Raw genomic sequence first — 27,479 nt, forward strand, 5'->3', positions numbered from 1 at the left:
GTGGCTGTTCAACAGCAGCAAAACATGCATGGATTGCCTAACAAGCAAGCAAATGATGCATGTGTTGCGGCTGTCGGACAGCCATGAGACACGCAGTCGCGAGGATTCAAACATACTTTTCGAGCACGCCGAAGACACTCGGTTAGCATCCCAGCATACTCAGATAACACCTTATCCGAGCACGTTCACTCATCACTAGTGCAAAGGATACAGGCTGAGGACCTAGCCCTAGACCTTTAAATATGAACACATAAGTAATTTGGGGAGATATGAAGCTTGACATTCCCCATTAATCCAACCCTGGGAAGTAAACAATCGGCGCATGATGGTGATAATCAATATCTACAGAACTGCATAACTACAGCATCATCATTGTAAAGAATAAATGTTATGGAATGGGTTTCCTAGAATGTAAAAACATTAGAGAAATTTTTTTTTTTCAAGATTTTGAAAAACCGCTCTAAGGCTAAATTATGGCAATTGCATTATTGGCGGTGGTACGGAGCCACAATTTAGTAGTGTACATACAGTCATGGCCAAAAGTATTGACACCCCTGCAATTCTGTCAGATAATACTCAGTTTCTTCCTGAAAGTGATTGCAAACACAAATTCTTTGGTATTATTATCTTCATTTAATTTGTCTTAAATGAAAAAACACAAAAGAGAATGAAGCAAAAAGCAAAACATTGATCATTTCACACAAAACTCCAAAAATGGGCCGGACAAAAGTATTGGCACCCTCAGCCTAATACTTGGTTGCACAACCTTTAGCCAAAATAACTGCGACCAACTGCTTCCGGTAACCATCAATGAGTTTCTTACAATGCTCTGCTGGAATTTTAGACCATTCTTCTTTGGCAAACCACTCCAGGTACCTGATATTTGAAGGGTGCCTTCTCCAAACTGCCATTTTTAGATCTCTCCACAGGTGTTCTATGGGATTCAGGTCTGGACTCATTGCTGGCCACCTTAGAAGTCTCCAGTGCTTTCTCTCAAACCATTTTCTAGTGCTTTTTGAAGTGTGTTTTGGGTTATTGTCCTGCTGGAAGACCCATGACCTCTGAGGTAGGCCCAGCTTTCTCACACTGGGCCCTATATTATGCTGCAAAATTTGTTGGTAGTCTTCTGACTTCATAATGCCAAGCACACGGTCAAGCAGTCCAGTGCCAGAGGCAGCAAAGCAACCCCAAAACATCAGGGAACCTCTGCCATGTTTGACTGTAGGGACCATGTACTTTTCTTTGAATGCCTCTTTTTTCTCCTGTAAACTCTATGTTGATGCTTTTGCCCTAAAAGCTCTACTTTTGTCTCATCTGACCAGAGAACATTCTTCCAAAATGTTTTAGGCTTTTTCAGGTAAGTTTTGGCAAACTCCAGCCTGGCTTTTTTATGTCTCGGGGTAAGAAGTGGAGTCTTCCTGGGTCTCCTACCATAAAGTCCCTTTTCATTCAGATGCCGACGGATAGTACGGGTTGACACCGTTGTACCCTCGGACTGCAGGGCAGCTTGAACTTGTTTGGATGTTAGTGGAGGTTCTTTATCCAACATCCGCACAATCTTGCATTGAAATCTCTTGTCAATTTTTCTTTTCCGGCCACATCTAGAGAGGTTAGCCACAGTGCCATGGGCTTTAAACTTCTTGATGACACTGCGCACGGTAGACACAGGAACATTCAGGTCTTTGGAGATGGACTTGTAGCCTTGATATTGCTCATGCTTCCTCACAATTTGGTTTCTCAAGTCCTCAGACAGTTCTTTGGTCTTCTTTCTTTTCTCCATGCTCAATGTGGTACACACAAGAACACAGGACAGAGGTTGAGTCAACTTTAATCCATGTCAACTGGCTGCAAGTGTGATTTAGTTATTGCCAACACCTGTTAGGTGCCACAGGTAAGTTATAGGTGCTGTTAATTACACAAGTTAGAGAAGCATCACATGATTTTTCGAACAGTGCCAATACTTTTGTCCACCCTCTTTGTTATGTTTGGTGTGGAATTATATCCAATTTGGCTTTAGGACAATTCTTTTTGTGTTTTTTCATTTAAGACAAATTAAATGAAGATAATATACCAAAGAATTTGTGTTTGCAATCATTTTCAGGAAGAAACTGAGTATTATCTGACAGAATTGCAGGGGTGTCAATACTTTTGGCCATGACTGTAAAACCTAATACAGCTAACAAGCTGAACCAAATACATGATGCGTTATTTGTCGGCAACTTGCAGACTCATGCATCCATCAACTCTACAGATGAATCTTACTCATTGTGTATTCCGATGTTTCACCTTTTGCAGAAAAACGAAAATTGGGATTATCGCGGCTACTGTACTGCTATCTGGACATTGTAGAAGTGCAGTATACAATCCTCAAGATCCGCCTCGTACAGTCTCCTCTGGGTCATTGCATTGACTATAAAATTACTCTTGGATTTTTTAGACAACCTTTGTAAGAAATCTTAGAAAACAAGACAGCGCCATTTTTAGTATTGTCGCATTCTCCACCAAGGTTCCGGCTGTACCTGTTGTATTGCCGATGTTATACTCAGCGCCTCTCTGGCGTTTCCGACCGTAGTGCCCGCATCCTTCTCTGCCCCCTTCAGGGCGGCTCCTGCTTCTTGTGTAGTATCGACAGCAGCCTGAGTCTGGCGCATGATCTGTGGGAGACGTCTCAGTGCGTCTTCAGCCTCCGCGCGACGGTCGCCTACAGAGTCTCCACACCCTAAAAAAAGAAAGTTAGGTTTATGGCAAAATTACAAACCCTGCGTAACCCCATTTAATGGAATGTCTGGATTAAAAGAAAAATCAATATTCTTTGACTCGATACTGAGTTAATAAAGGGTCATCCATTTTATCCACCCAAACCTCTATGTGTACCCCCAGAATTATGCCTGTAACAACTACGGTAATCCAAAAGGCCTCAAAATGCAACGCAGTCATAGAGAATTTCCATTTTCAGAAAACCTGGAGTTTATACAAAAAAAAACAAAACATAATTATGCTATATTCACACTCTTCGAGTCCAGCAAGGAGTCTCCGCCGTTGCTCACAATGTCTGTTATTGTCTGCAGCGGTGACGTCACATCGATCGTGCTGCAGCCAATCAGTGAGTTCAGCAGCTCATGCTGTTCGCTCGCGCAGATCCGCTGAGCTCACTGATTGCATGCAAACACCGGGAGCATCAGAAAAAGCTCAACACTGGACCAGGGGAGGGTGAGTAAATCAGACTTATTATTTTCCCTGGCAACAGAGGTTTTCTAGAAACAAAAAAACCCCACTTTGGGTAAAGAAATATATAGCTCTCAGAATACAGGGAGGTGAAAACAGAAAAATTAATGCAGCCCTTAACATGAAAATGACATGATCCATAAAATGTTATAGACCCATTGAAAAGCAATTCAGGAGTTACTATTATTATTATGCTGTAACATTCCTCAGTTATTTCTCCTGAATATTTTTGTTTACATTGATAAATGGATGGTATGATTACCGTTGTCCTTACAAAATGTGACGGTACTGTATGGAGTCAGATTGTATAGGGACATTTCCCATGAGAATGGTAATAATTAGTTGTCAATTTACTCATGCAACAGATGTTGTCATTGGTGGGATTTGAACCCAAGACCTCAGTACTACAAAGCAACAGTGCTAACCACTGAGCCACGTGCGGTGTTTACAGGGTTCAGATATAGAGAAGTAGCATATTCATTTGGGCTTGTTAGTTATAGCTTAAATTACAGAAAAAAAAGCAGCAAAAACAACGGCAAGATCACAAACTTCAAGAGTCTTCTTCACCTAGGAAAACCTCAACAGTTCCGCCGGCATCTTAAAGACACTGCGTGCTCATATCCTGACTATTAATGTACACATACTCACCACTCAGGCTGCTCAGAATCCCTTCAATCTCATGGTACGTGCTATTCCCTGTTTGCATCGCCTTTTCCGCTTTATTCTTTGCAGCATTTGCGCGCGATAGCAACTGATCTGCCACCTGCAAGAAATACAGAAAAATAAGTTCTCAACTGTGTAAAAATAAAAAATAATAAAGATCCAGTCCGTCTGAGGAGAGGTGGAGAAAGATGATCGCATGCAGAGGCCGATTTCTCTCATTGACATTCATCAAGGTCTAGTCTGGCTGTGTCTCTTGTCCCAAACTCAACAGCCTCTAATACATGAAATGAGGATGAGAAAGATCAGGTCAGGAGACTTTCAGCCACACCGGACATTGCAGTCTGTAATTGGATCATGAATGTTGGATGTGAGAAACCAGCTTAAAAAAGTGAAATATTCATCATTCGATATTTTTAACTATACTTATAGAACCATAGGGGCCGATTGATTCATCAATTGCATTTTTTTCCCAAGTCACTTTTTTGTTATATCTTGTGGTATTTGTTGACATTATTCTCCAAAATGGTACATGTGGTTCATGAATTTTGCGCAAATTCAAAAATGCTCTTTTTTTGGTCTTTTATCATATTGGTGCCTTTTTAGGGCAAAAAAGTTGATTGTTTTGCTTAAAAATGTCACAAAATATATGCAAAAATCACTCCTGAATAAGTGCGGAAAATGTGCGCAGAGTTGGATGTAGAAACGCATCGGTCTGTAAAATCTGCACCAAACGCTCATGTGAACCATGCCTTAGTTTAGTAGGATCACCTCGAAACGCGTTGACAAATAAAACCGCATCAAAACCGTATCTGGTCTCTTATCATATATTTGGATCCTCGGCAGCACGGGTTTACATTCACTTTCACCTCCAAGTTTGCACCCTATCTTTTTGGTGGATCTGCAGCAGTCGTTTCCATACAAGCTAACAGGTGAGCAAATCTCATTTTACTCTTTCAGGATAATACCCTGTTGCGCTTATTGAAATTCCAGTTTTATCTATACACAAGTGCGAATCCAAGAAGAAGGAAAAATATGACCCAAAGACTGATACTTGTCTCTACTGTATTCATTCCCATCTTTGGCTCATAAACTGCATTGAAAGTTGCATTCATAGCAATATAGGGAGGTCTACAAAATAATTACCAGTATATCCATATAAATTCAAATTCTTTGCTGGGGTATTAAAGGGGATTGGTGGTCAGTGGTGATTTATCTCCTTACCAGCCGGCTGCTTCGTCCCTCCTGAAGCTGCTGCTCTACATCCTGTTCCCAGACAGTAAATTTGCTTTGTAAATTCTTGATCTGAGATATCTCAGCTTCCACCGAAGTTCTCAAGGACGAGGATTCTCCTCTCAGACGTTCCATCTCCCCCTGATAATTAAGAAGATGTATCACCGTGAGTCCAAGCAGATGGTTCCTAATAATTATTACCAGGTACTGAGAACCTTCTCCAGATCTGACAACCTAGAATGTCGGGTATTTCACCCATGATTTGTCACTGAGACATATCTGTAGATATATATATATATATATATATATATTAGTATATACTTTTCCCTCTTGGCGTAGCAATTTTATTATGGAGAAGTCATGGAATAATGGACATATCTTTCGATCTTATTTCAATAATTCCATTTTCCTTCTTGGCGTTGCAATTTCAATTCTGAGGCGTGTACATTTATGTATTCTATTCAGGATGTGTTTTTTTCCTGTTAGTTATAAGGCTATTTTGTAGATCTGTGTTTAGATTGTAACCTCTGATATCAGCCCCGGTCCTGGATGGGGCTCGCAATATAATTCCTTACATATACAGTTAGGTCCATATATATTTGGACAGAGACAACATTTTTCTAATTTTGGTTCTAGACATTACCACAATGAATTTTCAACCACACAATTCAGATGCAGTTGAAGTTCAGACTTTCAGCTTTCATTTGAGGGTATCCACATTAAAATTGGATGAACGGCTTAGGAGTTTCAGCTCCTTAACATGTGCCACCCTGTTTTTAAAGGGACCAAAAAATAATTGGACAATTGACTCCAAGGCTATTTCATGGACAGGTGTGGGCAATCCCTTCGTTATGTCATTCTCAATTAAGCAGATAAAAGGCCTGGTGTTGATTTGAGGTGTGGTGCTTGCATTTGGAAGGTTTTGCTGTGAAGGAAACAAGCGGTCAAAGGAGCTCTCCATGCAGGTGAAACAAGCCATCCTTAAGCTGCCAAAACAGAAAAAACCCATCCGAGAAATTGCTACAACATTAGGAGTGGCAAAATCTACAGTTTGCTACATCCTGAGAAAGAAAGAAAGCACTGGTGAAGTCATCAATGCAAAAAGAGCTGGGCGCCCACGAAAGACAACAATGGTGGATGATCACAGAATAGTCTCCATGGTGAAGAGAAACCCCTTCACAACAGCCAACCAAGTGAACAACACTCTCCAGGAGGTAGGCGTATCAATATCCAAATCTACCATAAAGAGAAGACTGCATGAAAGTAAATACAGAGGGTTCACTGCACGGTGCAAGCCACTCATAAGCATCAAGAATAAAAAGGCTAGACTGGACTTTGCTAAAAAACATCTAAAAAAGCCAGCACAGTTCTGTAAGAACATTCTTTGGACAGATGAAACCAAGATCAACCTCTACCAGAATGATGGAAAGAGAAAAGTATGGCGAAGGCGTGGTACAGCTCATGATCCAAAGCATACCACATCACCTGTAAAACACGGCGGAGGCAGTGTGATGGCTTGGGCATGCATGGCTGCCAGTGGCACTGGGTCACTAGTGTTTATTGATGATGTGACACAGGACAGAAGCAGCCGAATGAATTCTGAGGTGTTCAGAGCCATACTGTGTGCTCAGATCCAGCCAAATGCAGCCAAACTGATTGGTCGTTGTTTCATACTACAGATGGACAATGACCCAAAACATAAAGCCAAAGCAACCCAGGACTTTATTAAAGCAAAGAAGTGGAATATTCTTGAATGGCCAAGTCAGTCACCTGATCTCAACCCAACTGAGCATGTATTTCACTTGTTAAAGACTAAACTCCAGACAGAAAGGCCCACAAACAAACAGCAACTGAAAACCACCGCAGTGAAGGCCTGGCAGAGCATCAAAAAGAAGGAAACACAGCGTCTGGTGATGTTCAAGACTTCAGGCAGTCATTGCCAACAAAGGGTTTTCAACCAAGTACTAGAAATGAACATTTTATTTACAATTATTTAATCTGTCCAATTACTTTTGGTCCCTTTAAAAACAGGATGGCACATGTTAAGGAGCTGAAACTCCTAAACCCTTCATCCAATTTTAATGTGGATACCCGCAAATGAAAGCTGAAAGTCTGAACTTCAACTGCATCTGAATTGTTTTGTTTAAAATTCATTGTGGTAATGTCTAGAACCAAAATTAGAAAAATGTTGTCTCTGTCCAAATATATATGGACCTAACTGTATACACGCACTATGATACAGAACATAGTATAGGTGGTAAACGTATCATCCGTGAAGTCCCACCGCTGGGGCACACACCAATCGCGAGAACGGTGGTCCCGTGTCCCCCCACGTTAGTGTCACGGTAGTGCCAGTGTGTGGCCATTGCTCCATTCACTGTGTAAAGGCCAGGAGGCCGCTCACACCTGGGCTCGAACCCTCACGTGGTCCCATCAAAGTGCATTTACTGGTGGTCACACATGAGCACGGCCACTCCATCCACATGGGGGGACACAGGACACCCATTCTTGTTTATTGGGAGTCTCAACAGATGTAGCCTCAATGATCACACATTTATCACCATTTTTGCTTTCTTTGTAGGAGAACTCAATAAAACAGGAAGATATTCTCCAGAAAGAAAGCCCAAATCAATCTGTGAAACACTGCAGATCTGTCTTGATCCCAATTACCAGACCTGTTGGGGCATATACATATATAATACAATGGTTCCTCACTATTAATAGGCCATGGTGTCATTTTATTGTCTTCCACCTCATCCGTTATTATGCACCGAGAATAATGAGGCAGAAAAATGAAATATTATCTTTCTTGCACCTTAGCAACCAATCACAATGCAGCTTTCAATTTACCAGAGCTGTTTTATAAATGAAAGCAGTTTTCTGATTGGTTGCTATGATTTCCTTTTAGACAGGAGGTGTTCTACAGTCGGCATGGAGACATTGGCACACGTTTCTTCTTGTCTATTTAATCTGTAAATGGATGAAATTATATTTCAGCATCAACTACTCATGTGCTCAAATAACTCGACTTGTTTTGAGTCCTTCATATTTTCAGGACTTGACACTGAATATGTAAAATACCCAAACGCTAGATACCAGTGGAATTTGAGACGATCGATGTAATTATATGCGGTGGTCTCGCTGACACTATTACCTGGAATCCTAGAGGATCTGTAAGAGACGCCTGCGCCAGCGCGCGAGCTGTTTGCACGCTTTCATGGTAGGACTGCTCTGCCGCTGCTGCAGCTTTTATGGCCTCGCTCTCTATTTCTCCATTTTGGGTGCGGACATCATCCAACCTATGAGCACAAGCATAACAATATAGACATATCCAGGGAAAACAAGGCATATACATGTCGGAGTACCCCCATATATCAGCTAGAACAAGGTTCTGATGGACTCAAGCTGTCTGCTCATTACATGGATGACAAGGACCAATACAAGTCTATGGGTCCATGTAAAACACGAACAGCACATACACGGCATCCGTGTGTCATCTACGTAACGTCTATGTGCTGTGCCTGTCTAACATTGCAAAGTATAGGAGAAGCTTTAAACTGATTTTTCTTAAGCCATAATGGAGAAAAATGGATGACACATTGATCCAAAACTCTGACCCTAAACACCGACCCTAAACTCTGATGACACCGGTACCATTTTCTTGTTTTGTTAGTCAGATTTGGCATTCAAAAAGTTAGGAACACTGACAACCCATTGAGGGCTGTGTTATTGGTCACATTATCGTAAACCCTGGGTGACAACCAAATAGAAAGAATTAGAAATACTTTTACAGAAGCCCTGTCACTTACACTAATAAAAAAAATACATATTTATGGCAACTGCCTCTGTTCGCCTGAATACGTTGTTTTTTTCCCCCTATACCTTACTATTTCTGAAATATGCCTCCTATTTTTGGTATATAAATCTAGTCATTTTTGCCAAGTGGGTGTGGCCATGAACTCTTCCCTGTGGATGTACTATTATGGACCACGCCCAGTTGGATAAAAAGACTAGCGTTACATACAGCGAAGAGGAAGCCATATGTTAGGAATGGAGGGGGACAGCAACAAAAGAAAAAAAAAAAGCCATATTTGGAAGAACAGCTGCATTTAAAAAATGTACATATTTAGGGCGAATGGCTGGTCCTCAGTAACCTTCCTTTACCTACATCTATGTGATTATAAATCAGGGCATTATATGATTTATTGGCATTTGAGCTAGTATTATTCCTGGATCTTAGTAGTTAAGGAGCGCAGTGAAAAGCAGTAATTCCTTTACATAATGAGAGGTGGTCGTCACTATTGGGACGCACGCAGATGGCGGTATTATGGATTTGGGTCCTTGAGCTGGGCATTATATGGATGTGGTCTCCCTCGGCTGTGCATCCACTAGTTGGGCTCAGTCCCTCTCAGCCCTTATCCACATGCACGTCACTTGACAAACAGTAAGGTTTTTAATATTAGGGTTAGGACTGTCCCAATTACGGTCACCGTGGAGTGGTGGGATGGCTTTCGCATTGTTTTTTAATCAAAAAACGATTAACTAAATACCGTATATTATTTTCATGCACTACGCTGTTTATTTACTGCAGGGTATTTCATCATTATGTTTCGGTCTTTGTTTTTTTTTGGGGGGGGACTTGGGTAGATTAGACATTTAATACAAAGCCCATATACAGCTTTGGGACCATACAGTACCTGTATGTGGCTTATATGAGGTTCATAGAGTTTTCTCTCATAGAGTTATCCATGAGATAACAATTAGGGCATGTCCCATCACATTACATACTATGGTGATGTTCACACTTTCATGGTTTGGTAGTATATTATAAACATTTTGTGCACACACTGTCTGCAGCCTTAATTGATATATCAGTCATCATTTTGCAGGAAGCAAGTGGAAGCTGTAAGGAATCATCAGACTGGCAATATAACTTTCTTCCATCATCCATGCCCTAGGCTTTGGAGACTGCATTGCATTGACCTCTCCATTCTCTCCTGTAATCTGCCATGATGCAGATAATGGTTCTTCTATGTCCCAAATAAAACAATTTATTCTCCCACAACCTCTAAGAACCAAATGATTCTTCTGAAAGCCGAAATCTGCAACGGTTACCGCTTTCCTGTACCTTGCTCTTAGTCTCTCTGCGGCCCCGAGGTCCACATCTCCGGAGCGCAGGATCTGCATTGCTCTCTGAGTATCTGCCAGGGCATCAGCTGCATCCTGCACTATGGTCTGAGCATCTTGAGAAAGCCTGTATGACAGCAAGATGAATAATGAAGGTACAGTGAAAAATAAGATTGTTTTTTTTTTCTTTCCAGTATCTGGATTATTATTATCCAGGGAGATGGATATAACCCAGATTACATAATATTTGGAAATTAAGAACTAGAACAACTAATCACGTTGACTATCACGCAAGACCCTACAATTTTCTTCAACCCCAGCACTTGTATCTCATCAGCTCTAATTTCCTTGCTGATTATGTATAGTTTGCTGCTTGCACGGACATATTGGCTAGAATAATTGTCTTACATTGATTGCATATTTGCAATTTTTTAAGGCAACAACGAAGCAGTCGTGATTTATTGCTGCTCTCTCGCACGCGAGAATCGGAGCACAGGTGTGGAGAAGATTGAGGACTTAATTTCTCCATCTTCTCCATTGTTTGAGTCCGTGGATGTCGCAGTGCACTCGGATGACATCCGATTGCAGTCGGGATGTTTCACACCCACCCATAGACTTGAATGGGTGTGTGTGATCCGAATATCAAAACCACTCACACTGCGGTAGCACTGCATTTTTCTGCATTTTTACTATGTGGCAATAGTCTAGGACAATCAGCAGGACATTACCTGTTTGCTATAGTCTGGGCCTCTTGGCCAAGTTGTGAGAAAGAGTTTGAATTCCAGGATGAATCTACAGAAGAAAATGTCTGTAATAAAAGAAAAAGAAAATATTAAAAGAAAAAAAATAAATTGTGAAATATTGTTAAAGGGGTGGGTCTGAGACCTTATAGAAATATTTCCAGCAAAGGCCATAAACTAAGTTGTGTCTGATAAATCTGTTATTAAGACCTCTTACTATGCATAATATATGGGCTGTGTTACCACTGGTGGTCTCGGTGTCAGTAATTTATCCATGTGATGCTTTCTTGGCTGCAGGAACTCAACAAGACCAGCGCATGCGCACATACAGGCAGTATGCTGAACACATGGATATAATGGAGATATATGGAGTAAGTGCACAGCATATTAGCTTACCAGTTGGTTTAATTCACTTTGGCCACTATTGAGTTGCTGCATTGCTATTGTGATCTTCCCCTTTAAGTCCTGTAACCGACTCCGGTGCTGACTGGAGTCAGACTCTGCACGTTGTAGCTTCGTCTGCAGTCGCTCCAGGTCATTCTGGGTTTCTGCCTGTAATCCCTGCAGCCCGGACATCTGTCTTTGAAGGGATTGCTCAGCACCTGTAGAATGATTATCAAACAAATTGATATATTTCCCTTACAGGCAGATAGAATATTAATGGGGGTTGTTCACCTTTGGGGACAATTTTTTTTATTTTTACTTAGATGCATGCATTTAGGGCTAAAATTAGCTTTACAATTAGTTTTTATTAAACATTTTTGCACCGTGTTCCTTCTATATTTTCTGCGTGTTGCACTGTCTGTTGCTGAGTTAACTGAGAAACTGTTGGTGAGCTCATTCAGATTGAATGGCAGGAGAGTTTTCAACTCTGACTTTTTCTGAGCTCTCCTCACCTGATTAATGTCCACAGACCACATCAAAGTTGAATATGCAAAAAAAAAGCCCGTAAAAGCCAAGCACTGCAAAATTTCTACTGAGATATCAAAAATTATTTTAAGCCCAAAAATTCATGCATTTAAGTAAAAAAAATATATTGTCCCTAAAGGTAAACAACCACTTTAAAGATGGTCTTCGGTGGAGATCTCACCATGAGCAGATTCTGCATCTCTTAACATGGCCTTAGATACCTCCTCCGCTCTTCTCATTTGCTCCTCTAAGTAACGTGTATCTGTCCCCTGATTCTGGCCATTGCCCCCACCCGCCAGACCCTGCAGTTGTCTCTTGTACAATGTCATCTAAAAGAGACAAGGAAATTGAAAGTTCATATTCTTATATAAATACAGGATTTACACAATATAACAACTATATACTTCTAGCAGCTGGTTTACGTACCTTGTCGCTAACCTGGGAATAACAGCTAGGACATTGTGGCTGATCACAGTTGTCTCCATAAAAATCAGGTTTGCACACACAGGAGCTATCCTTCTGACAGCTTGGCTGCTGGGAACCAAATGGGTGACAGGAACAAGCTGCGGCAGAAGATAGAAACTTAACATTTACAGCAAAAACCATTCAAATGTTAGCATTTGTGTTGTTTCTAAAACCACCACTAGGGGGAGTGTAGGTGCTTGCTGTACACTTTAACAACAAGTATGCAGTTGGCTCCCAAGCTCCCTCTAGTGATGGCTGCAGTCATCCAGAATATTATGACTTAAATCTGTCTATGCAGAGGATTTGGCGCTCTGTATCAGAAAAACAACACTGTGAATGCTACAAAGAGGTTTTAAAAGTTTCAATCATCGAAAAAATTGACGAAGTGGACATTTCAATGAAAGAAAATTCTAACTTCTGTTACAATATAACTCTGTTACACTGTATGGTAATATGTAATAAAATATATAATATGTGTGAAAAATGGTACAGAAGATTAACTATGAAGCTGCTGCACAAAATTTACAACATGGCTCCCCTAGTAACGTGTAATTTACAGATGTTATTTTCTTTCCGTGGGGTTGCTAGATTGTTTTGGACAATGTCTACTTAAATGATCGCTGTTATCTATACCGCTGAGAACTTTCCACACTGGTTACAGACAAATTTGGGTAAAATAAGGTGCAGTCAGGGCTCGTCATTTTTCTTTATCTGGGTCACCCTTTTCTGGGGGGATTTGATAGGAAATCAACTATAAACTATAAGTATGTGTTTTGAGGTTTGGATTGGAGAATCTGATAGAAAACCTACAAATGTCTCGGGAGAAAACAAACACCATACAGAAGTGGTCCTAATCAGATTCATACCTAGGACCCCGATGCTGCGCGGCATAAAGCAAAGCCACTGATACACCGCGCAACGCAGCCCAATTCTCACGCATCATCCACACAGTAATACGCTACCTATGCATTTGCGTTCAGGGTTTGGATCCAAAGCGTTCCCAAAGTATCCTTCTCTGCAGCGGTCACAGTAGAATCCGGCCGTATTATGGGTACATCTCAAACACTCGCCGGTCACTGTGTCACAGTTTCCCTGTACGTTAGGATCAATATTGTTGTTACATGCACAAGGTCTGCAGGGACGTTGTGGTCCACGTTGTCCTTCAGGATCTCCAAAATATCCATCTGCACAAAGGTCACAGCGAGGACCTGGATTGGGGGGGGGTTGTTAAAAGACCCCTGATTAGATGGTTACAGTTGACTGCACAATCTCTGTCTGCCTGCATCTTTTTATTTCACCTGCAACTTTTTATTTCCCCTGCAACTTTATTTCTCCTGCAACTTTTGTATTTCTCCTGCAACTTTTGTATTTCTCCTGCAACTTTTGTATTTCTCCTGCAACTTTTGTATTTCTCCTGCAACTTTTTATTTCCCCTGCAACTTTATTTCTCCTGCAACTTTTGTATTTCTCCTGCAACTTTTGTATTTCACCTGCAACTTTTGTATTTCTCCTGCAACTTTTGTATTTCTCCTGCAACTTTTGTATTTCTCCTGCAACTTTTACTGCAGTTTGAATCTAACTAGATGTAGGAGAAAAACTGTGGCTTTCAATAATTGATAATTATTATGATGGCTAAAGCTTATTAATGGGATGTTTGGACTTATGATATTGATTAGCTATCCTTCAATAGGATAAATGATTCACTTCTCTAAGAGCCGATCTGCAGATCTCAGCAGTGGACATTATATAGAGAAAGGAGCTGTGCTTCTCCGGCTCCGTACAACTTTCCACATCCAGCTGATTGGTGGGGGTGTTCGCCTTGAGACCTCCACCAATCTGATATTTATGACCTATTCTAAAAAAAATAAATAAATAGGTCATCAATATCATAAGTTTGGATAACTCCTTTTAATGGAAAGAATATATTTAATACAGAAATTGATAAAATAAAGTGGTTTCTCAGAAGGAAGAGGATCCACCTACCCACCTCTAGACTCCACACTTGTAGAAAATAGATATCTGATATTTCATGGATGTCTTTTTATTTCAAAGTAGACTATATTTGGTTTAAAGGGGTTGTCTGGTTAAAACAACCTATCCACAGGGTAGCTGATAACTTGATCCGTGGCAGTCCCACCGCTGGGACCCGTACTGACAGGCAGAAGAGGGAATTTTTATCCCTGTGCAGGCTGCGCTCCATCAGACTTTTACCGCAGCCCCATGGAGAATGAATGGAACACCAGTTGGCCATTCAAGCTTCCATGCCATTTTTTGCATCACAATACTCGGACTGGCCAGCGGCTCTCCTGACCCGAGCGTGACAGCTTGTATTTCTATGATCTATGTTTTAATGATCTAATGCTCTTTAATAAGTCAGAAATGGACCTCAAGGGTTATACAGGGCAGCTAACTAGAGGAAACACAAAAAAAAAAATAGTTTTCTCTCTTCTGGAGGAGAGCTAACTTGCATACAGACAATGCATTGTGACCTCGGTCCCCTTCCCAGCCCGGCTTGTTACTCACCACTTAGGCCGACAGGACAGTGGTCACATACGGGTTCCTGAGTCTCCGGAGACAATGAGCATCCTATGCCAGAACCACAAGGACATGGCAGGCATCTCTGGGGGTCCCGCGGGTCATTATACTGTCCGTGTGGGCAGTCAGCGCAGTCAATGTTCTGATTCTCATCACCAGAATAACAGTCACCTGATGAGTCACCAAAATGCAACACAAGAAAAAAAATAAAAATCAAAAAACTGAATGTGCGAAAACTCCTGACCAAACATGAACGTATTGAGACGTTTACCCGTTTCTGGGTCACACCGGCCTCCACCTTGGCATCTGCAGGGGACACAAGGGCTGAAAGCCCCGAGTGCTGGTGATTCTCTGTAGTATCCTGGGGAGCACTGATCACACGAGTCACCTTTATAGCCAACAGGGCAATCACATTTCTCCACCCATGGGGCCGAATCCTCGGGGCCAGGACGAGCGGTGATGAGAGAAACACTTTGCAGGTATCCGGTGCCTGGTGGACATAGTAAATACAGATAATATATTACATTTCCTAGTTTTCTGTATCAATCCAACAACTTAAAGAAATCCTATTTCTTCCTGTTCCTGGGCAAAATGTCAAGGTTTTAGTAGCCAATCTGATTGTTTGCAGTGGTCAGATGACATCACCCCCCACTCCAACACCATCACCATAAGAGGCGGTCAGCAAGACTTTGAGGAATACTTGCAAACATATAGAGGATTGGTGCTGTCATGGTAGATGAGGCTCTTCTTTTTTTTACGTTTTGACCACCTGAGCCTCTTAAGAAAATGTCTTAAAGTAGTGAACAACCCCATTAAGGTGACCGTATATATTAGATGCCAGTTTTTCCACTAGTGTTTGTGCTTGACTATTTATTGTGTACTACATGGTGGCATCGTGTATTAGTTCTCATTCAATGGAAAATGTTGGGGAAAATAAGGACTGGGCATGCTGAATTACAACATGCCCAATCCTTTGTTCCTACGGGAGATAAACTGCAGCCAAAGGCAAGAGCCTATTCCCCCACCCATTATTTTACGCCAATAAAATGTTAAATTGATCTGCCATGATAAGGTCTGCAAAGCAAAACCAGAAATCGATGTTTCTAAAGATTGCCAAATCATTGCACCAACTCTTGAGCGCCTAGCCAAATTTAAATTTATTAGCCCTAAAATACCGGTGCGTGATACCACACAATCTGAGTATTTTCCAAAAGTTTTTTTTTTATTCCTCAGCTGACTAGCATGGAATTAATTTTGGCTTTTTAAATAGAAAACAGATCCCCTGAAGAAGTAAACGTGTGAAACGTCTGTCGGATTATCGGCAGGCACATAGTATATCCACTGTTAGGTGTATTACAATGTATTATGATGGACTTGCACTTTCTGTCTCAGTTCCTTGCTTGTACCTTGTGTTATAATATACGTTTGTATAATAAGATAATTGGTCTCCTTAATGACTTTATACTGTGTGTTATATCTGTTTGTATACATGTTTTTGCTTTGAATTTCCCTGAAAGACCTCTGTACATGTTATGTAAACGATGGCTTACAATATCTGTTCAATAAAGTTATGATGGTTTTTTTTAAGATACTTTCGTGGCTCTAATTTCTCTTTTTTTGGCACATTATAAAAAAAAAAAAAAAAACAGTAAGAGATGTAGTAACCAATTCCATCACTAGAGGGCGCAATAAACAGACATGAAACTTGCTTTTACTTGCACTTACTGTATTCTCCATAAGTAGCGCGAATTCTTAAAGACGTCAAATTACTTAAAAGACGGCGAAAGTCAAAATGACTGATTTTGGGAGTCCAAGGGCTGAAGGAAAGTTCATCCAATCTGTAGAGAGGAAACGGGTTTGTAAGTTTTATTCATAGTGGGAAATTCAGGAAAGGATGTTATCACCAGACAGCAACGTCCTCACCTGAAGGTGTATGTCTGAGGCAATCTGCAGGGCAGCGAAGTTTTGGATGAAGTAAGTGGCGCCGTTACTCTCAATCCTCCGCCTTCTAGTATTAAATCTTCAGTACCGGCCCGGTGACGGCCTCGATCCACGCGGAAAGTTATGGAGAACAGTTGGCCGTAACTTACTGACTGATCTCCTAAGAAAGCTCCTGCAGAAGACAAAGCTCAGACATTAAAAACCTGGAAAAATCCAGAGGAAAAAGGAAATATGAGTGCTACTATACTGTATGGACTAAAGTATGTGCCCCCTCCACATTGCACCTCCAGGAGCTTTTCTAACCTTCCATTCTACGTCCATAGACATTAATATGAAGTTGGCCCCTGTGCAGCTACAGCAGCTTCCCTTCTTCTAGGAAGGTTTTCTACAAGATTTTGGAGGCATCTGTGGGAGTTTTTGCCCCTCGATCCAGAAGAGCATTTGTGAGATCAGACCCTGATGTTGGAGGAGGCCGGGATCACAACCTCCATTCTAGTTCATCCCAAAGGGGTTGAGATCCAGGGTCTGTGTGACCGGTCAGGTTCTTCCACCGAACTCCCTGAACTTTGTCTGGACCTTGTGAACCAAGTACAGTCATGGGGAACAGAAAAGAGCCTTCCCCAAACTGATCCAACAAATTTTTAAGCTATAATTGTCCAAAATGTCTGATCTGGTGAAGTATTAAGATTTCCATTCACTAGAATTATAAGGTCTTGGCCAAACCTGAAAAAGAAGCCCATAGCATTATCCCTCTTCCACCAAACTGTACAGCAGGCACAACGCAGTCAGGCAGGTAACGTTCTCCTGGCATTCACCAAACCCAGACTCGTCCATCAGACGCCGGACAGAGAAGTGTGATCCGTCACTGCCCAGACCACGTTTCCATTGCTCCAGAGTCCAGTGGTGTTGACATCTGACGATTGACATTGTGCTTGGTGATGTAAGGCTTTCAAGCTGCTGCTTGTCCGTGGAAACCCATGCCATAAAGTTCCTCTCATACAGTGTTACTGCACAGGAGGTCTGGACTCTGCATTTATGGAGTCAGCAGAGCGCTAGTGACTTTTCAGCGCTCCGCTCCTCAGCACTCGGCCCCCCACTCTGCAACTTTACAGGGTCTCCACTTTATGGCTGACTTGCTGCAGTGCCTTCCATTTTTCAATAATATCACTCACAGGTGATGGGAGAATATTTAAGATGGAGGAAATGCGATAGGTGGCTACAGGACCGCCTGGGTATCAGCGAGCTCTGCACCACCGGCCATGGTCCCGTCAGCAAAAGCAGACAGAATGACAGCGGGGCGGAGGAACCGAATCAAAAACCTGAATTCACAGATTAAGAAGTGTATCCTAATACTTTTTTTTCCGTATAATGTTTATATCCTGACTGTCGGCTTGAGCTTGATAATCTCTTTCAGCCAACAGACTGTCTACTGATATTTTGTCAAAACACTGATCTGCCATGTTGGATTTTTGGGTGATTGTATTATGTTAATATATACGGTAATAAATATATTAATTTATCACTATAATTTGGCCTCTAATCTTCAGCCATATGGATAACATTACCTGGGGCGCTGAAATATAGAGGTTCCAGCTGTCGTGATGCTAGATACACCTCCTTATGATGGCGGGACATGCGGACGGGGGCTGAGGCAGGGGATCCGTCCTTTAGAACTGCAGTCCAGCCTTCTACATCTACAGGGAACAGGACAGATACAATGTCAGATAGAAAGCAAGTGATGTACAAAGAAATATCTGTGATAATAATACCAGAGTCGGATTATAAACCCTTCGGTACTTTTTCAATGGAAACATTGTGGATTTTGTCCTTTGCAATGGAAAGGGTGAAATCTGTATTTAGGGTAAGTTTTTTGTTTTCTGCAGCAAAATCTGATATCTTGGCAGGAAAGAAGCTGCAGAAAAAAAGCAGATTTTGCTGTTTTTTTTTTCTTGCATTTTGCTGTATTTTTTGGCATGCTAGATTTGTGTATTAAACATGCTTATAAAGTTTAGTAAAAAAAAAAAAAAAAGTCCTATTCTACAGAATCAGGTTTTGGCACACAAAAAGCAGCAAACCTGATACCTGGTTTTTTGTTGCAGATTTTCAGCATTTTTTCACCAGCCATTCATGTCAATGGGTGAAAAATGCTGAAAAGGTATGGAAGTAATGACATGCTCAACTGTGCAAAAAAAAATATGCAAAGCACCAAAAAAGCTAAAAAAAAAAAAACCAATGTGTGTGCGTGAGATTTCTGAAATCTCACAGACCTAGTACTCGAAAATGCAAAAATTTGCATTAAAAAAACGCTGAAAAACACCTAGTGTGGATTTACCCTTAGTCTGTAACAAAAAAGGCAGCAAAATCTGCACAAATTCTGCTGCAATAAAACTGCAAGAATGCTGGCAAAAAAACCCAAAACATACGCAATATGTGGACGCTGCCTTATAAGAAAAGCATTTTTCAAGATTGGATAGCTTTTACATTGACGAAGCCTGTGGTGAAAGGTGCGTTGGGGCCAGTGGACCAGAGCACATGCACCTTACCCCCTATTTCACTGGCACATCATTTTGATGTTAGTACACTATGGTTTCCCTCTATTTAAGAGGTAGTCTCAGTATTTTGCATGTATGACTAAGGGTATGTGCACACGCTGCGGATCCGCAGCGGATTTGGCCCTGCGGATCTACAGCAGTTCCGCAGACAGTGTACAGTACCATGTTATCCAATGGGATTTCAAATCAGCAGCGCACATGCTGCAGATTTTTCCCTGCGGTTTTAAATCCGCACCATGTTAACTCTTTCTGCGGATTCCGCTGCGGTTTGACACCTATTCCATTGTCCAGGTGTCAAACCGCAGGGGGAAAACCGCTGGCAAATCCGCAGGTAAACCGCAGGTGGAAAAATCCGCAGGTGAATCTGCAGCCTTAGGGTATTTTTTGGTATTTACCTGTTTATATATTTTTGCATATACACATCGTGCACCTGACCTTTTGATAAATCTATTATGACATATACAGTTGTGGCCAAAAGTATTGACACCCCTGCAATTCTGTCAGATAATACTTAGTTTCTTCCTGAAAATGATTGCAAACACAAATTCTTTGGTATTATTATCTTCATTTAATTTGTCTTCAGTGAAAAAACACAAAAGAGAATGAAGCAAAAAGCAAAACATTGATAATTTCACACAAAATTCCAAAAATGGGCCAGACAAAAGTATTGGCACCCTCAGCCTAATACTTGGTTGCACAACCTTTAGCCAAAATAACTGCGACCAACCGCTTCCGGTAACCATCAATGAGTTTCTTACAATGCTCTGCTGGAATTTTAGACCATTCTTCTTTGGCAAACTGCTCCAGGTCCCTGATATTTGAAGGGTGCCTTCTCCAAACTGCCATTTTTACATCTCTCCACAGGTGTTCTATGGGATTCAGGTCTGGACTCATTGCTGGCCACCTTAGAAGTCTCCAGTGCTTTCTCTCAAACCATTTTCTAGTGCTTTTTGAAGTGTGTTTTGGGTCATTGTCCTGCTGGAAGACCCATGACCTCTGAGGGAGACCCAGCTTTCTCACACTGGGCCCTACATTATGCTGCAAAATTTGTTGGTAGTCTTCAGACTTCATAATGCCATGCACACAGTCAAGCAGTCCAGTGCCAGAGGCAGCAAAGCAACCCCAAAACATCAGGGAACCTCCGCCATGTTTGACTGTAGGGACCGTGTTCTTTTCTTTGAATGCCTCTTTTTTCTCCTGTAAACTCTATGTTGATGCCTTTGCCAAAAAAGCTCTACTTTTGTCTCATCTGACCAGAGAGTATTCTTCCAAAATGTTTTAGGCTTTTTCAGGTAAGTTTTGGCAAACTTCAGCCTGGCTTTTCTATGTCTCGTGGTAAGAAGTGGGGTCTTCCTGGGTCTCCTACCATACAGTCCCTTTTCATTCAGACCCTGACGGATAGTACGGGTTGACACTGTTGTACCCTCGGACTGCAGGGCAGCTTGAACTTGTTTGGAAGTTTGTCGAGGTTGTTTATCCAACATCTGCACAATCTTGCATTGAAATCTCTTGTCAATTTTTCTTTTCCGTCCACATCTAGGGAGGTTAGCCACAGTACCATGGGCTTTAAACTTCTTGATGACACTGCGCACGGTAGACACAGGAACATTCAGGTCTTTGGAGATGGACTTGTAGCCTTGAGATTGCTCATGCTTCCTCACAATTTGGTTTCTCAAGTCCTCAGACAGTTCTTTGGTCTTCTTTCTTTCCTCCATGCTCAATGTGGTACACACAAGGACACAGGACAGAGGTTGAGTCAACTTTAATCCATGTCAGCTGGCTGTAAGTGTGATTTAGTTATTGCCAACACCTGTTAGGTGCCACAGGTAAGTTACAGGTGCTGTTAATTACACAAATTAAAGAAGCATCACAATACTTTTGTCCACCCTCTTTTTTATGTTTGGTGTGGAATTATATCCACTTTGGCTTTAGAACAATTATTTTTTTGTGTTTTTATCAATTAAGACAAATTAAATGAAGATAATAATAATACCAAAGAATTTGTGTTTGCAATCATTTTCAGGAACAAACTGAGTATTATCTGACAGAATTGCAGGGGTGTCAATACTTTTGGCCACAACTGTACCTCTATGTGCTTTGATACCACTCCATTGGAGTATTCTGTTTTTTTGTAACATTTTTATTCGTTTTTTTTTTTCCATCAATAAAGTATTAGTATATAACATAGCTTTTACACTGAGTCAGAAAAATCTCTATTCCTGTGGATCTAAGTGAACTGTATTTGTTTATGTGTGCTGATTAAATATATTTGTTTCTGTTGCTTCCTATTAGACAATACAGACTTGGGAAAAAAAAGAAATAAATAGGAAATTACAACCGGCGAAGCAAAGTAACTGAATATAAAGGAAGCTATAGGAAGGCTCACACAGAGACAAGTCTGCCTAGGAGGAAGCTCCCACGGAGAGGCTGTGCACACATGGGGATCTATAGGAAGATATTAAATACTACTTTGTTACAAACCTTTCTCAAAATTAGATGTGATCTCATTCCGGCTGTAGTCCGTGGAGCTGCGACAATTTGCTGAATGCCCATAGCAGAAACACTGCAGGCATCCCTCTGATCGGCCGGCCTGCAGGTCATAGTGTCCTGGCTTACACCTGCAATTATCACCAAAACACCGGCGTTACGCCGCTGAACACATTGTTTTCTGCTATTGTTCGGAACGTGGATCGAAAAAGTTAAAAAAAAATAAATAAATAATTTACACAATTTTTTTTTTTACTTCGCAGTCAAAACGAAGTCTACATTTTAAATTTAATCTTAGTCAATTCCCTGGTACGAAATAGGTGTAGGATTTATTTATTTACTTTACATTTTACACAATAAATACATCTTATAGGAAAAAAAAAATCTCTTACGTGACTGCATTCTAGGAGCCATAACTTTACAGTTTTCATTTGACACAGTTATAGGATAACTTGATTTTTTTTTTTTTTGCTAGTCAGAACGGCAGTGCCATATAATTGTATATGTACATTGTTATTTATCCAGATTATCCCCCATCGTCTCAGATCTTAGGAAAATGAACAAAGCGCCAAAATGCTACATTACCTGTCACAACTCTCTCCAGTGACTTGTGGCTTGCAGACACAATTTCCTACCCTGTCGCACCCTTGGCTGCTACCCGCTGGGTCACATAGGCAGCCTTGTCGTCTAAAATTTGGAGAAAACAAAGGGACAATGTTACATAGGTTGAAAAAAGACACAGGTCCATCAAGTTCTACTTTTCTCCACCAGTTACACATTCCTTAATACTGATATAGTGTCTGTCTTTGCTAGTGCTTGTGGTTGGCCATTCCACAGACCAATTGCTGTAACTGTAAAGAACCCTTTCCTATTTGGCTGCTGGATTTGCCTTTCCTCCACACATGATGAATGCCCCCTGGTCCTTTGTATTATTACAGTGATTCTTATTTATCTGAGATTCTAATATGCAGGGATCCATGTATTGCTAATCTGAAGTAGTTACATCCTATAATGTATCATAAATTCCATTTCGCCTTCCTAAGATTGGTTTATGAGTAACAATCAATATGGCTACCATGACACCTCCCACAAAGATCGTCACTAAAAAATGTACTGTATGGAGCAGATAATGGCTGAAAGTCACACAGATTGTTTTTATGTATGTATTGATGCTCTATGAATGCCTCTCTTTTTTCATATAAACATCCCTTTGATATTAGTTGATGGGATATTGTAGTCCTTGTACATGCTGGTTGCCCGTTACATGAGAGAGAATAAACTCTGGAAAAAATGTAAGATTCACATCTTCAGAGGTGGATCTTCAAGTTTCTTAGGGATAGATTTTCAAATCTTTAGTGGGAAGATCTATTTTCTATGGGGAAGACCTTTAAATCCTCAGCGACAGATTCCAGTTGCTCAGGGGTGGACCTTCAAGTTCTCATAGACAATTATAGTTTCTCCAGGTTGGACTTTCAAGTCCTCAGTGACAGATCTTGTAGCTTCTCAGGGGTGGAGCTTCAGGTCCTCAGGGACAGATCTTTTAGTTTCTCAGGAGTGGATATTCAAGTCAATGGGGCAAAGACAAAATATTTATTTTCATGATGTTTTACAGTAGAGTGAATCAACTCTGGAAATAATGTAAGAGTCACATCTTCTGAAGCGGATCTTTTAGTTTCTTAAGGGGTAGATTTCCAAATCCTTAGGGGAAGACCTTCAAGTTTCTATGGGGTGGACGTGTACCTACTAGTCCTCCAGGACAAATCCTCTAGTTTCTCAGAAATGGATTTTCAAAACCTGAGGGACAAGTCTTCAATTTTCCAGAGGTGTACCTTCAGATCCTCAGAGACAATTTTAGTTTCTCAGGTAGATTTTCAAGTCTTCAGGGACAGATCTTCTAGTTTCTCAGGGGTGGACCTTAAAATCCTCATTTACAGATCTTCTAGCTTCTCAGGGGTGGCTTTTCAAGTCCTCAGGGACAGACCTTCTAGTTTCTCAGGGGTGGATATTCAAGTCCTTGGGAGCAAAGCCAAAATATTTATTTTCATGGTGGTTTATCATGTTGTTGAGCTTGAGTTTCCTTCACTGTCATGGACACCTCATGCCTACGTGCTACAGCTCTGGAGAGGTTATTAACCCACTTTAACCTGCAGGTCCAATAATGTTAGTTCTCAATAAGATATCTTGCTAGCAAGCAACTACAAAATAATGGTCCATCTTTACTATCACAGCAGTTCTTTTGGTTAAGCTTCTCACATATTATATTTACCTGCATCCAGCTTCAGTGAGTGAATGCCAGCCGGGTTGGCATCTGTCACACTTCTCACCCATTACACCAGGCTTACAACTACATCGTCCAAAGTCATCACACCGAGAGGTAAGAGAACCTACAAGGAAAGACATAAAACGCATCCAATCAGTAAAGGAGAAAAATTGTTTATTGATGCCTGACTCTTACCATGCCATAGTTATATAAAATTAGTAGTTACTCTTCTTCAAAATATACCTTCAGCATGGCAGTGACAGGGTGTGCAGGCACCATCCTGTTGTGGGTAATAACCATCTTTGCATTTCTCACAGTTTGGACCATCTGTGCCTCCATTACAGTCTATGCAGCGGAAGCCGGACCCCGTCTGTGCCTGCAATTCTGGGTCAAACACACAGCGCTGAGTGAGGCCATTACAGTTGCACACTGATATATGGACTGAAAAGGAAAAAGAAGCAAAACGTAAGGAGGTTACTTACAGGAGTTAGAACGTACATCAATAACATAAAGGATTTCAACACACCTGCTCATCCTTTGGTAACAGGTCCTAACTACAAGAATGGAATGACGACATTGTTAAGGAACACAAAGATTCAGATAAAAAAAGGGATGGTCCAGCTCCATTAATTTTTAAAGTTCTGTATTTTAAGGGCAGGAGCAGAGGACCCCATTATCGGTCTGTGCGTTATCCGACAAAATATTAGATCGCATTCGGACCAATGTCATTCTATGGGGCCCTGCACATGTCCAATTTTTTACTCGGTCTGAGCGGTTTGTGGGAAATATTGGAGGCATGTCTGAATTTGATCCGGAGGGTGAGAACAAAAATCAGCAATGCAAGTCAATAGGTCGGTGGAAAAGTCAGACCGCCCTCGGATGACATTTAAATGCGGTCCCATTTTCACTAACTGTCAAAATTTATTTTTTGTTTTGCTTTTACATTTCACCTCGCACAAGAAAATAAGATAACACTCAGACCATACTCTGATCAGAATAATCCATCCCATTTTATCGTATGTGAAAAAGAATAAATTCGACTCAATGAAGCCTATTAAAGTTTTTTTTTTGTTTTTTTTTAATCTTGAGCATGCACCAAACGCAATCTCTTTTTCGGCTTTGCCCAAAGCTGAAGTGCACAGTCTGATGGACCGGGGTTCTGAGTATCGAGTCTCCCAAGTCTAGTGGGCATGCTCTGTAACTCTTGAAAAAGTGCTAAATAAGAAGAGAGAACATGTGTACTGCAATGTAAAAATGCCTTGCTCTGCACACTATGTATTCAGGATTGTACGCTTCTTTTATCTGTTTTTTTTTGCTTGCAAAGATGCAAAGCTTTTAAAAGAAGTCATCTGTCCTTTCTTCCAGTGACTTTTGCTTAGAAGTTTCTCAATATCTTATTCATACAAGGATAAAACAAAAAAGACAGAGTGAAAAGCTGCCACAAAAAATATGAATAATCTTACGAAAAAGACACTTCAGGAAACACAACGCCAGCATTTTCCTGATTTGTAAAGCTTGGCGGGTACGCCGGTATCCAACAACCGCTGTGTGCACAGACCCTTAGACATTGTCACACCATTTCACCCGACTGCCTACGTCATTCCAGCTCCCTAATCTACAAGTACAGGTTCATTAAAGGTAAGCCTTCTCTGTCAATGATCCATTTCTTCTGCCTGCACTTGTTACAACGCATTTATTTTCCAACACCAGACAGTGAAAACATCTTTAACTGGATAATCAGAGCTGAGAACTGGTAATTTAAGATGTTTAAGTGACATACACTTACCGTACGTCCTACGGTTTGTCTCCCTATAATCATTTCCTGATATAAATAGTTTACAACTGCTTAGATCTCTATTTCAAGGGGCTGGCAATTCTGTAAGTGACGGATCAGACAAAACTCAGGTTGTAACATGACGACATTCCACGACAATTAGATGCCAGCCAAAGAGTAGATTTCCTTCTTGTTCCCTCCCGCATTGTCCCATGTAATGAGCTTCTGCACGGCCCCTTTACAGCGTCCTGGAGTCACACGACTTAAACATTTCGCCACCACGACACTCCCCGACATTGTGCAGTAAATTCTGCTGTCAACACTTATATTGCTACAAAAATCCATCCCCATAGGGGTTCTGCACCATGGATGTGGTTTTCATGCTCTCATCCTACATCTTTGATTCTCATTAATAATTAATGGGATTATCGATTACTTCTACGGTATATTGATTCCTCATCAGCGGTGTCGGACTGGATTGGTAAACTCCCACTAGAAACATTGATTCTTGGGCCACACTGTTCAGCTACAGGCAAATATAACCTGTCCCTGGTACACAAACTTACTTTTGCTTCTATGTAGTATTTAGCTAGTTTGTTTAATGAATGATTAATACCTTTTTCTGAAAATTATGAATCAAGTGTAATAGCTCTACTCATCAGCACTCCTTCATAGGGGCGGCCTACCGGAGGATTCTCCTGTTATCCTGAGGGCCAGTCCGAGCCAGCTCATCAGTATAAGAATGGTGGGGGTCTAACACCCGACACCGCCATCAATCAGCTGTTATATCCTCCAGCCGAGGCGAGATGAAAATACATAGAATGGAACAGGGATTAATGATGTCTGCTGGGCAGTGTCAGACTCGGGAGCCAAGGTCCCACCAGTAACCATCTTCAGGGCCCCACTTTTCAGGTACATGAAAATGTGATATGACAAGTTTATATAACAATGAACTGGAAATTCCCAAATAAGAAAAGCCGAATATTAGGTCATAAAAGGAGTCAAAGACAATGGGCTCAAAAGTAAAAAAAAATCTTTTATTAACAAGCAATGGTTAAGCAATTGCACTGTGCCAAAAAGTATAACAGAGTATAAGCAGGAAGTACAAATGGAAAACATAGGATTATACAAATGGTAAGAGGTAGAAGCTTATTATGACATAAGACAATACTTGGGTATAAGAGGAACCATAAGTACAAAAAACTATGTAAACTGATCATCATATCACAAATCAAGCATGCACCGAAATAAAAGCCCCCCCCCCAATACAGTCTATATTAGGTGTATACATTATACACAGGAGACCTATCAGTATTTAGAAAAAGTGGTAGGTAATATACATATGTAGAAGAAGAGAGGCAAATGCTCAAGTGGGTCATGTAGGCAAACTGATAGGATTCCACCAAGAAGGGCTGCATGTAAATCAGCATACAGTAGAGACCAAGGGCAAAGGGGCAAATAAAATATATAGTAAAAGAGTAAGAATAGATAGAGAAGGAAAGGATACAATTATATGCTGAAAATATTTTTTATATTATCATGCAACCTGCACCTGAGTTTACCTCTGCAGA

At 41.0% G+C, this 27,479-nt stretch overlaps 1 protein-coding gene across 1 annotated transcript in view; it reads right to left on the reverse strand.

The window, feature by feature from the left end:
• LAMC2 (laminin subunit gamma 2) overlaps window positions 1–27,479 on the reverse strand; it is a 43,157-nt gene that overhangs the window by 7,225 nt on the left and 8,453 nt on the right. The window contains exons 2-20 of the mRNA XM_073571330.1: window positions 24,378–24,575; window positions 24,141–24,258; window positions 22,460–22,561; window positions 21,869–22,005; window positions 18,401–18,529; window positions 16,818–17,007; window positions 16,620–16,732; window positions 15,166–15,384; window positions 14,883–15,065; window positions 13,322–13,567; window positions 12,321–12,457; window positions 12,076–12,223; window positions 11,382–11,587; window positions 10,974–11,053; window positions 10,247–10,372; window positions 8,273–8,417; window positions 5,110–5,259; window positions 3,874–3,988; window positions 2,520–2,719 (exon numbers count right to left, since the gene is read on the reverse strand). Coding sequence (XP_073427431.1) covers window positions 2,520–2,719; window positions 3,874–3,988; window positions 5,110–5,259; window positions 8,273–8,417; window positions 10,247–10,372; window positions 10,974–11,053; window positions 11,382–11,587; window positions 12,076–12,223; window positions 12,321–12,457; window positions 13,322–13,567; window positions 14,883–15,065; window positions 15,166–15,384; window positions 16,620–16,732; window positions 16,818–17,007; window positions 18,401–18,529; window positions 21,869–22,005; window positions 22,460–22,561; window positions 24,141–24,258; window positions 24,378–24,575 — 2,942 coding nt within the window. The remainder of the gene's footprint in view (window positions 1–2,519; window positions 2,720–3,873; window positions 3,989–5,109; window positions 5,260–8,272; window positions 8,418–10,246; window positions 10,373–10,973; window positions 11,054–11,381; window positions 11,588–12,075; window positions 12,224–12,320; window positions 12,458–13,321; window positions 13,568–14,882; window positions 15,066–15,165; window positions 15,385–16,619; window positions 16,733–16,817; window positions 17,008–18,400; window positions 18,530–21,868; window positions 22,006–22,459; window positions 22,562–24,140; window positions 24,259–24,377; window positions 24,576–27,479) is intronic.

This window comes from Dendrobates tinctorius, unplaced genomic scaffold, assembly GCF_039654945.1.
Source record: "Dendrobates tinctorius isolate UK_male_01 unplaced genomic scaffold, ASM3965494v1 ptg000029l, whole genome shotgun sequence".
In the NCBI taxonomy this organism is placed as follows: Eukaryota; Metazoa; Chordata; class Amphibia; order Anura; family Dendrobatidae; genus Dendrobates; species Dendrobates tinctorius.